The sequence below is a fragment of the Sphaeramia orbicularis genome, chromosome 9, assembly GCF_902148855.1.
Source record: "Sphaeramia orbicularis chromosome 9, fSphaOr1.1, whole genome shotgun sequence".
Lineage (NCBI taxonomy): Eukaryota > Metazoa > Chordata > Actinopteri > Kurtiformes > Apogonidae > Sphaeramia > Sphaeramia orbicularis.
In genome coordinates this window covers 7,676,349-7,688,458 of record NC_043965.1, presented here as the reverse complement: position 1 = coordinate 7,688,458, position 12,110 = coordinate 7,676,349, and the positions used below count along the sequence as shown (strand labels likewise).

The 12,110-nt window shown below is 36.7% G+C and overlaps 1 protein-coding gene across 1 annotated transcript in view; it reads left to right on the top strand.

Moving 5' to 3' along the window:
- Nucleotides 1–12,110, top strand: part of LOC115425582 (collagen alpha-1(I) chain) — a 118,483-nt gene that overhangs the window by 50,492 nt on the left and 55,881 nt on the right. Inside the window, exons 8-10 of the mRNA XM_030143212.1 lie at nucleotides 7,201–7,629; nucleotides 9,160–9,204; nucleotides 11,258–11,377. Of these exons, the coding sequence (XP_029999072.1) occupies nucleotides 7,201–7,629; nucleotides 9,160–9,204; nucleotides 11,258–11,377 (594 nt within the window). The remainder of the gene's footprint in view (nucleotides 1–7,200; nucleotides 7,630–9,159; nucleotides 9,205–11,257; nucleotides 11,378–12,110) is intronic.

The following is a 12,110-nucleotide window of genomic DNA, read 5'->3' as shown; positions in this document are numbered from 1 at the left end:
CAAAATATTTTGGGAAAATGTCCTTAAAATGGAGCAGATTAAAGGTGCAAACACTGCACAATACCCTGTGTAATTACCAAATATAGTCCATTCTTTGTGGCTTTGATCCTATGAGTTAAAAGTGGAGTTTTGGAAATTGATGCTGGCTCATCCCTAGTGGAAAATCAGTAGGATCTGAAACTAGATATTCACTTGTATAGTTTAATAACTGACAAAACAAATGATCTCCACTAAAAACCACTATATAACTAGGAAGCAGCTGCCTTTTACTTGAGTTCTTGACATCATCTTTTTGACTTTGTCATTTTGCCCCAGATTACAGAGCATTTAGAGCTCAACTACATCTCCTTCACTGCAGCTTAATTGATAGGGAAGTGTTAACTGTACAAATCTAAGTCTGTTTCATGTGTGTGTTGCACTTCCACCCACATGTTCACCTTCATTCATGTAGTTGTGGTCAGGTTTAGTTTAGTTTCCCTGCAACAAGTGTAAAACATCTGCACCAAACAAACAAGTACAGCCTGGATATTATAATAAGATGGACCTAAATGGTTGATAATTACACAATCCTCTGTAATTCAACAGAAGTTTGATCTTTTCATGTTGCCTAGTTACACATTTACCCAAGGAGATGTACATAAGAGAATGATCAGTCAGTATTTAGTGGTTTTTGTTGACATTTTCATGGACTACCAGCTCAGTAATTCATAATACTATTAGAACATACCAGCAGATAAAACACAAATATTAAACCCTTGTTTCTACTCTATCTGCAACAACAATGTATTCCACTACTCTCCTGCCCTAAGATTCAGCCTTCATATGGAACTACTAGAGAGATTAATTAGCCCTGTAGAGCTTGAACCATTAAATCGTTGACAGAAAATTCCAGTTCTTTGAATTTGGAGCCTTTATTGGTCCTTCTGAACAACCCCCCTAATTTTTTTTTTTTTTTTTTCAAATATCAATTTCCAAGTATGATTTTCAAATTCTGTATCATATTTGATACATTGGGTCTCAATGCTCAAATATTATTTTTGAATAAACAAAAACATAATATAACACAAACATGTCTAACAAATTGGTAATTCCTTTTCAAAATTGGTAAAGTTCTGCCTCCTTCCTCATTAATGACAGTCTTGTAGTGTCACTGCAAAGGCCTCTGGTGAACGAATTCCTCCCCCCCGGTGGATTATCTGTCTATTGCATGTATCTAATTGTAAACATCAGGTTTTTCAAGAAAAAAAAAATTACACTGATCATGTGTAGGGCTTCAAAACTCATGTATCAAATATGATACGTTTGGCGTTATAGGGATAGTTTGACCAATAGGATGATTTTGGCATTGGTAGAATTTGTCTCCAGTAGTGACCAATATTAATGTCCTTAAGTGGAATTGTAGAGTTTGTTGGAAAATAGCTCAAAAAATAAAAAAGGCACCGACAGTCACTTCAGTTTTTGCAGTTCAACTTTCAGTGACAGATTTGTGTTTAATTCCTTTGAGTTTGACATTCTGTGATTGATTGATTTAATAGTTTAGGTTAGGGAAGGTCATGATCCATCTTAGAGTTGTGTGATCTACTTTTCAGCAGAATCATAAAGATCAACACTGTTAAAACTCTCCTACTGTTGACAGTTGTTTTAAATGCCTTATTAACCAGTGTTATTTGTATCTGAGCGAAAGAGTTGAACTTACTGATCAGGTCGATGAATCAATTTAAGGTGGTATTTTGTCGCTGCTGAAGAAATAACATAAAAACCCAAACATCTACCGGCAACCAAAATCATTCACTGACCTAAACTGTTTAATACCTGTTGATCTACTAATCCTATCAATACATGTAAATAATTGGTGTAAAATACAGTTTGTCATCTTTTTATGGTCATCAGATATGGCCCATTTGGATGTTCAGAGGCTCCGTAGTTACCGTGGAAACACCGTCATCTTCTACAACATTGATTCACCAGTAAAACCCATGGAGTTGGATCAATGACAGTGGATGGAGATGCTTATTTTATGTTGAGTTAATAATAGATTTTGCAGAAAAATGTATATTTTTCTTCAGATGTCTCTTTTTTTGATATAACTCTCAACTTTTATCTACATTTTAACCCTGTAAAGCCTGAACCATTAAATCATTGACAGAAAATTCCAGTTCTTTGAAACTGGAATCTTTATTGGTCCTTCTGAACAACCCCCAATTTTATTTTATTTTTTTTCAAATATCAATTTCCATGGATGAGTTTCAATTTTGTATCATATTTGATACCCTGGGCCTCAATGCTCAAATATTATTATTTTTGAACAAACAAAAACATAATATAACACAAACCTGTCTAACAAGTTGGTAATTCCTTTTCAAAACTAGCCAAGTTCTGCCTCCTTCCTCATTAAAGACAATGTTGTAGTGTCACTGGAAAGGCCTCTGGTGAACAACCCCCCCCCCCCCCCCCCCCCAAATATCAAATATGATACATTTGGCGTTATAGGGTTTATGAACATCCACATAATCAGTCAATTAAATGTAGGAAAATACCATATTTTCACTTAAAAATGCAAAATACAGAGGATAATACTAGAGTAAATGGTGAGAAATCACTTAAAGGTTAAAAATAGAGAAAAAATTTCATTTTCGAATGGCCACAAAAGCAGCATTGGGTCTTTATGGGTTAATGATGATGAATTATAATTAAAATACAGAGTCTGACTCCGACAGATGCTTTAGAGTGATGTGAGTGTGTAAAAATATCTGGATTTATCAAGAAACGTATGGAAACTTTCATATGTGCAGTTAGGGAAATATGTACTTGTGTTTATTTCATCTAGAATCTAGATGAAATAAACACAAGTACATATATCTACAATATCTATAGTATAGATACTGTCACAGGATAAAACAGCTGACAATGACACATCCCAGTAACATCAAGTGACCTTTATGAGGAAGGCTACAGGTTGTAGCTGAAACATGCTAAGGTAAAAGAATTAACTTTTTTCCATCTGTCTGACATCAAAGAAAAATAAATCTTAACTGCCACTGCTTCTGCCCAACACTAAAACCTTAAATGGAGGCAGAATTTTATGTACTTCCCAACTAATGTATGTAAAACTTTATGAAAGAGCATGTTATCATCCTGTATTTTTCATAGTGCACCACAGATCTTAATAGTACATGTGCAGTGAAAGAACATTTTCAAGTGAACAAGAGCCTTTTGAGCACTTGTTGGATCATCTTTGGTGTGAAGAGAAATCCTGGCACCAGGGCCAGTATTTTCTGATGAGGAGGAGCCAGCATGGCTAAAAGTATCTGATTGGTTAAACACAGAAGCCACAGCAGCTACAACTTGCGTACTGTATTTGAGATGAGAGGCTGAGACATGTCAGGCCTTATTTGCTTATAGTTTCATGGTGCTTGCGTTCTGAAGCTGAAATAAGTAACCATCAAACACTCAGCAGAGGCTTGTGGTTAGCCGTCGTGGTCATTTTTTCAACCTCTGCAGGACTTTCATCATTCAATCTGCGCTGACATAGCAAACCTACACAGCAGTAAAACAAGAAACGACTGGATGGACTTGTGTAAATGTCATGGTCCTTGACATGCTGGTTAAAAATGATCCCATAATTACCAGAAGTAGTCATTCAGAATCAATCATCAAGATACACTACATGGACAAAAGTGTGCGGACACGTTGAATTCAGGTGTTTCTTTTCTAACAGGGGTCTGGGGTACAAAACAGGAATGACAAATGTCGTATAACCATTACATTAGTTAATTTTGTTTGAATTGTTATTGTTGTTTCCAAACTGCTTTAGAGATGCTTTGTACTTCATTTCTGCCATTAAACTTTAACCCATAAAAACCCAGTGCTGTTTTTGTGGCAGTTCCCAAATGACTTTTTCTCGATTTTTAACCTTTCTTAAGTAATAAATTCACCATTTACTCTAATATTGTACTCTGTATTTAGCATTTTTAAATGAAAATCAGGTATTTTCCTGTATTTAATTATTTAATTCACTTATTATGTAGAAGTTCATTAAACCTCAGATTAAGGTTGAGTGTTATTATATCCAAAATGGACAAAATTGAAGACAAAGATTGGGTTTTTTTCTGCACAAATATATTGTTAGCTGGACACAAAATGAGTGTCCTTAACTACTGTCATTGATCCAGCTCCATGGGTTTTACTGGTGAATCAATGTTGTAGAAGATGACGGTGTTTCCATGGTTACTACGGAGCCTCTGAACATCCAAATGGGTCATATCTGATGACCATGAAAAGAGGACAAACTGCATTTTGCACCAATTATTTATATGTATTCATAAGATTAGTGGATAAACAGGTATTAAATAGTTTAGATCAGTGAATGATTTTGGTTGCCAGTGGATGTTTGGGTCTTTATGGGTTAAGGAAATATGCATGTTTTTGTCTCAAATCATCATAAAGAAGACATCTTACAGCTGTAGACATGATGTGTCCCAGTATTTTTGTCCATATAGTTTATAAACATCAATATTTCCTTAAAGTTTAATTGGAGGTTTTTTGAAATGTTAAGAAAGTAGATGATTAGTTGTGGTAGAAAATTGTTATTTACAGTCAAAGCATGAAAAATATTTCAGATGTAGATGTAGGTAGAACATTTAAAATCATAATCATTGATTTAAAAAAAAAAAAAAAAATCAATGTAGAGGGAAGTAAAAATCATCTCTGAGGCATTTAGGAACCAAAGATAGCAATTTAAACCAAACTAACCAACGCAACGATATTTATCCCAATATAAAACTATATTATGACATGAGTCATTATTGTTTTGTATCCCAGACCCCTGTTAAAAAAGAAACACCTGAATTCAACGTGTCCAAATACTTTTGTCCACATACTTGTACCCGTGTCCATGTGAACTCTCCAAACACAGTGGTGGTCTGTGCGGATCAGCTCCTCGTCTACTGTGTGGTCATGGCCTGTATGCCGGTGTTGGTTCAGGATTTGCTTTGTTTTCGATTCTCATAGTCATTTTATCCATCCATTTTCCCCCCGGTGTGTGTCGGAGCAGAAGTGATGAGCAGTGTGTGCAGATTAACTGGACAAATAGGCTCAGGTGCAGAGCGATCAAGTGTCTGCAGGCTGAAGAGAGCTGCAGCAACAACAGCAGCCTGTCCAGGATAAAGGAGCATTGTGGTCCAGTGGAACAGGGAAATCTGCGCCTGTAAAGCCTCATGCCACTCAGCTCAACATTGCTGTCCTCTCATTTTATATTACAGATGGTCTTTGAAGTCCATCAACCTCTGACTTGTATCACAGATGGCTTCTACCGTCAACATTTTACCACATTCTTCAGTTTTATCATTGTAAATGCACGGTGCTGGGAACCTTTGACCCACATTTTTACTGTTTTTTTGAATCAGCTATGAATTAAACACATATTTCCCTGATACTAACTTCTTTTTTAATCAGAGCAACACAAGTGTAACTGTCACTGATTGAGCAGAATATGGAGGGATCAGACTCCAAGTAAATGTCCATTAAAACTTACTTTATCAAAAATTAAAAGCACTATTTTTATAGACTTGGTTCATACGTATACACACTGTTTACATAAATATACATACTGTTTTTATAGGCAATACATAATGTTAATACTGTTAATAGATATATAGTATATGCTGTTTCACAGATATATATATACTGTTATTTATGGGTAATACATACTGTTAATATTCATAGATATACATATTGTCACATACTGTTAATACTGTAATTTGCGTCTATTCATATTTTGTCCAGTTGTATTTTTTATTCTGCTAAGCTCTGTTCTTCTCTTATATCAGATCAATATCAAATAACCTCCAGGTTTTTATGCATGAAGTTTATTACTACCAGTGTTTTGGGTTTTTTTCTTATTTTCATTTACTTACATATATAGCACCACATCTGTCATTACATTAATAAGGTGAAAATGATCATGTTCAAGTTCCTAAAGATCTTTCTTTTTTCGAACTTTAAGCATTAACAAAGTATATCCTCTAAACTAGTAGCATCAGAAATTATATTTTGTGATTAATATTGATATTGTTCAATGTGGAAAAGGTATTGTAATTGTATGTTTTTACTAGGCCTATATTGTTCAGCTCTAAATGTATTTGTTACAGTTTGACGTTTTCTTTTCAGGTTAACGCTGCTGTTTGTTTTTTTAAAAAGTCTTTGCGCACTTTTTCTTAACCTTTTAACCTTCTACTGAAGTCTTTTAGTAACTACAGTTTGACATTTTATTTGTCCTGGTATCTTAATTTATTTAATATTTTATTACCCAGCCCCCCGAAGGGGAGGCAAGGGGTATTGTTTCTGGTTCGGTTTGTTTGTTTGTTTGTTTGTTAACACTTTAGCAGCAAAACTATTGGTTAAATTCATACCAAATTGGGTTTATAGATTGCCAGTGACCCAGAATAGATGTCATATATACATTTTGGGAAAGGAAGGTCAAAGTTCAAATGTTTTATGATTTTAAAAAATCTACCCATTTTCTTATAATGGGTCGGGGTTTGTTGTGCCTGGCACCAGTTGTTTTTATCTGAGTCCAGATCCGTAGTCCTCCATGGATATTTGCCCAAATGTATTTGTATTGTCCTCTGTGTCTGTGTTTTGTTTTGTTTTAATGTTCTATAATGCAGATGCCCTCTTGTGTTACTGCAAAACAAATGTACCTATAGGTACAAATAAAGTTACCTTGACCTAAGAGGAAGTTCTTTCACCATTTGTGAAAGTATTTCACTGTTTGCCAAAGCACACTAAAGTCTGGATGGCGCCAGACCTGAGGAACTAAATTTTCAAAGCATCTATTGCAAAAAAAGAAAGGTAGAGGGTGGTATGTTGTGCACATCCTTTAAGCTTCACTGTGCAGAGACTGATATGAGCCATTCCAATGTTTTATAGAGGAGTTAAGTCACATTCAATCCTCTGAATCAAAGTGTTGTAGTGTACGAACAGGTCTTCTCTTCTCAGGGCTGAGGGGAGGGTTAGGTTACAGACACACTGGGTCCTAATCCTTGATTTTCTTGGCAGCAGAGACACTGAGGCGATAACCACAGGGCAACTTCCTCACCCTGAATGTGATGGATGTTACACAACCGTCTGAATGAGCTACACTGGATACCTTCTTACCTCCCTTCTGACTCTATTTTTATTTTTCTTGTCTGTTCTCAGGATCGACTGGTTGAAAGAAGCTCAGCAGACACTACACACCAAGAGGCTGCAGACCAAAGACATGGCCTCACTCTTGTTGACAAACCTCACATCAGCCCTGAATCCAATCCAATCATCCAGAAGTTAGATGAAAACGTCCCACATGAAGCTGAAGACACAGCCTTATACAACATTGTTGACTTCACCTCTCATGATTCCCCGACACAGATACCTCAGGTGAAGTCCGACAACATGAGTGTACTATTGGATGAGAACATGGTGTCACTGGTGGCGTCAGAGGTTCACATGTTGACGGACAGCCATCACCAGCAGAAAACCTCAGTGTTGGTACCGGCAGATGGAACAGGGACCATCGTCTATGGGTTGGACCAGAAAGCCTACAGAGTCCACAAAGGCCCTCCTGGTCTGATGGGACTACAAGGGAAAAGAGTAAGCATCCTTTTTACATCCTATTTGATGTAATTTAGTCCTCCAAAGCCATTAAAGCAGGGTACTGGTTCAGCTCTGCCCGACTCGCCTTTTTACCCATCAGTACATTGTTGTACCAAGCAGCGTCTGCCATCGCTGTCAATGCATTTACTCTTCACCAAATGGTCCGATGTTCGATATTTAGGTTCATCTTGAGATAGGTTCTTAGGACATAGGAAGGTCATATCAGGGTTGGTGCATCAAAATTGGCCTTTGGCAATGGTGTCAATGTAATTACTCATCACCAAATTGTCTGATCCCCTTCATGTTTAATGTTTAGGTACATCTTGAGAAGCTTAGACAGGTTCTTTGAGCGTCGACATTGACCTTCATGTTCAAGGTCAAATCACGGTTGGTGCATCAAAATTAGCCTTTGGCAACAGCGTCAACGTAATTAGTCTCAACCAATTCCTCTGACCCTTTTCATGTTTGGTATTTTGGTGAAACTTGGGAAGCTCTTGAACGAGTTCTTTGGGCGTTGACCTTGACCTTCATTTTCAAGGTCAAATTGGGTTCAGTGTGTCAAATTTGGCTTTTGGCAATGGTGTCAGTGCGGTTACTCTTCACTAAATCCTCTGATCACCTTTATGTTTGGTATTTAGGTGCAACTTAGGAAGTTCTTGGATGACTTCTTTGGTTGTTGACTGTAACCTTTATGTTCAAGGTCAAATCGGGGATGATGCATCAAATTTGGCCTTTGGCAATGGCGTCAATTTAATTGCGCCTCACCAAATCGTCCGATCCCCTTCATGTTCAAAAATTTCACCTTGTGGGCACTTTTAGCAAAGTTCACTTTGGAAGGTTCGACTTGATTTTGTGCTTTTTTCATGTATTGAAAACTTGTTCTCGTTTTTATGTATGAAAGTTTTTGTCTGTAACTATTTAATGTACTACTGCCTGTCTTGGCCAGGACCTTCATGTTCAAGGTCAAATCGGAGATGATGCATTAAATTTGGCCTTTGGCAAGGGTGTCAACGTAATTACTGTTCACCAAATCATCTGATCCCATAAACATAAACTGCAATGGGTCAACAAAGTCTGATGTGGAAGTTGCTACCCATAAAAACCTCTCAGTTCACTTTGGGAAATCTTAAGAATAGATGTAGCTTTTGTCACTGGTACTAAAATATCAACAGTTGTATAAAACATTTCTATTTGTAATTTACCAAGTTTTTCCCAGCGGCTTATGTAAGTCCCTAAATTACACCTTTTTAATCAGAATATGTTTGGTTGTAGGTGGAATTTATGGTAATTCTGTTCAAACTGCGGTTGCATCGACCTACATGAAGTTGAGTCATACTGGTTTTTATTCAACTTGTAAAATTACAGGGTGGAGAGATCGCTTTCAAAACACATTGCATTAATGAGGTCCTGAAGCGACCACACTGACCTTTTTCTTCGGGATAAGAACAGAAGTCGATGCCAGGCAGTTGTTGCCAATAAAATGTAAGCATTTTGTAAAAATAGTTCAACTGTATTTTGTTCCTACAGGGATGTGCTGGGAAGCAAGGATATATGGGATTTAAAGGCGACAAGGTAAGGTTGACTTCTTTTGTCTGTGTTTGTTTTAAGTTTTAATCATATTATACTGCAATTATATTCACTTTGGAAAATTCTATGTGAACTCAGTAAACTTGGATCCAGCAGGACTTTTATTTGTCTTCAGTATCTTATTAGTCAGTGTGGTCATTGGTAATATGTGGTGATTACAGTATGTCTTAAGCAGCTTTTTTTCCTCAGTGCAAAGGAAAAGGTTTGTGTTAAGTCAACAATTAAAGTGTGTATTATTGATTTAAAGACAAATAAAGCTAAGAAACATCTCTGTATACTCGTGTTCTTATATCCTTCAAATTGAAGAGTCAGTACTTGGTCATACAACAGCCCCTTTTCCATCGTAAGAACACTTCCAGGAACTTTAGCAGAGATTTTGATTAACCTTGGTGCATTTCCACCAAAATTACCCGAGCAATACACCATACAGTGGTGCATTAAATGAGGCAAAGAAAACTTCCATATCTACTTTTCATTTTGTAATAATTTCCACAGATTCACCTATTCATTTGCTTTTGTAATAAATGTATTAAATGGTAAAGAGACTTAATGGATACTCTGTATAATCCCAACCCCTTAAAACAACCATGTAGAAGAAAAATCTACTGCAATAAGAATAAATGTCCACAGATTTGGAATAATAGCTCCAGATTTGCTTCACACAGGCCAATTATGAACACAAAAACTGATGTACACGTACTGTTCCAGCTGTGGAGCGTATATATCAATACCACCGTGTCCTGTATTGATGCTGTGTTTATTTGTTACTTGTTGTCAGGGATGCATCAGAACACATCAGCATTTACACTAAAAAACAGAAGATATCAATCGTGTCCCTGACTTTTGTGTTCACAGTGTGTCTTTGAACTTGTTTACACTTGGATTAACGCGGTCCACTTACAATCTGATAACACTGGATGCAGTTTAAAGTGTAAACAGGATCACAGATGTTATATGATCAACATAATTTTGGAACGTTATCTATCATAAATTCATTCTGTCTATCGTTTGTTCCTGTGAGTCGTTTGGTATGGACTTAGTGCACTAAAGTGGTTGCACATTTTTCTTTATATCTCGAGCTGTGAGTAACAAAATTAAAGCAACAGTAACAACACAAAAAAACTAAAAGGGCAAAATAGAAGCGGTTTAGTTTTCATTTAGTTCACAGGTCATATCTTTAAATATAGATCAGGGGCGTCAAACTCATTTTAGTTCAGGGGCCAAGTAGAGCCCAATGTGATCTGAAGTGGGCCAGACCAGCAAAATACTAGCATAATAACCTATAAATAATGTCAACTCCAAACTTTTCTCCATGTTTTTGAGTGGAAAAAAAGGTAAATTATATTATCAAAATGTTTACTTCTACGAAGTATCCTTTAAAAAATGTGAATAACATGAACAACCTTAAATTTCTTAAGAAAAATTAGTGTAATGTGAACAATATTCTGCCACAGTTTATCATTACACATGTGCATTACAACTTACAGATTGCAGTGGATCTGCAAAAACACAAAACATTTAGTAACAGACGTATTGTTTAAATTGCTTGTATTTCTCTTTAGACATTTCAAGTTGTTCATATTTGTTCAGATTATTCACATTTTTTGTGAAACGATAGTTTGTAAATGTAAAAATGTTCATGTCATTTTCCTTTTTTACACTAAAACAAAGAGAAACATATGGAGTTTTCATTATTTATGTGTTGTTATGATGATTGATTGATGATGAATCAGATTGTGATCGAATTGGTCTGTATGTGGCTCCTGAACTAAAATGATTTTGACATCCTTGATTGTTAATATCTTCAGTGTAAGTTTTGCATTTCACAAATTCATCCCATGGGCCAAATTGGACCCTTTATCTGGCCAGTTTTGGCCCACAGACCATAGCTTTGACTCCCCAAGTATAAATATTAAGGTGTTCTTCTGACCACATTCTGAGTCATTTCATACAGGCAGGTTTCACGTTTGTCTTCATTTTTCTGCATCTGTCCATTGAAAGTGAGTCACTGAATTTCTCTCTTATCTTCTCTTCTTAGGGTTCTCATGGAATCCCAGGTCTGGATGGGATAAGAGGAGATCCAGGGCCTCCAGGGCCTCCGGGTCTTCCCACTCTGTACCTGTGGAGGAACACTGAGGACGACTGGGCTTCTTTCGGTGTAAGTCTAACTGCACACAGACACTAGCATCCATCTGGAACTGCTTGGAACCTCACATACTGTTCTTTAAACCCCAGAGGATTTGGACCGTTGTGCAGAACCAGGACTCGGTCGATGCTCCTCACAGATCCCCTTAGTTATGTGTCCTTTTGAGGTTGTCTTCAACCAACGTCCTCAGTGTCCTCACCATACTTTGTCTATTCCTGACTGCTAATTTCACCCTGCCTTAATACCACACTATTCCCAGCCAGACTTCTATGATTGAAAACAGTTGTTTAGTTAATATAGGAATCTCTAAATCTGTGCAGCTCAGTGAACTCTCATAAATCAAGACGACGATGCCAATACCACAGTGGCAGGAGTCCGTGGAGAGGTCTCCCACTCACAACATCTAACATCTCCATGAAAACCTGTGTTTTCAATCAACTCATTTAATTTTAACGCTTATTTTACCAGGTAAGACATGCAGAACATTTTATTGTTTGTAATGACAGCCTGGTGAGTGGCTTAAAACACCTGTAGGCAAAGAAAAAGTAAAAAAAGACAAACACATTAACAGGAGCTGAATGGAATAGCAGCAAACCAAAGGCAGATTTAAGGGGCTTTTACTCTGAAGGACTGGGGAGAAAACACACTGTACTTCACAACAGAAAGGAGGGTGTTCTTAAAAAGTTTTATAAATGATCATAAACTAATAGATACTTTAATAGAGGAAGATTTTGAACTCATTCTG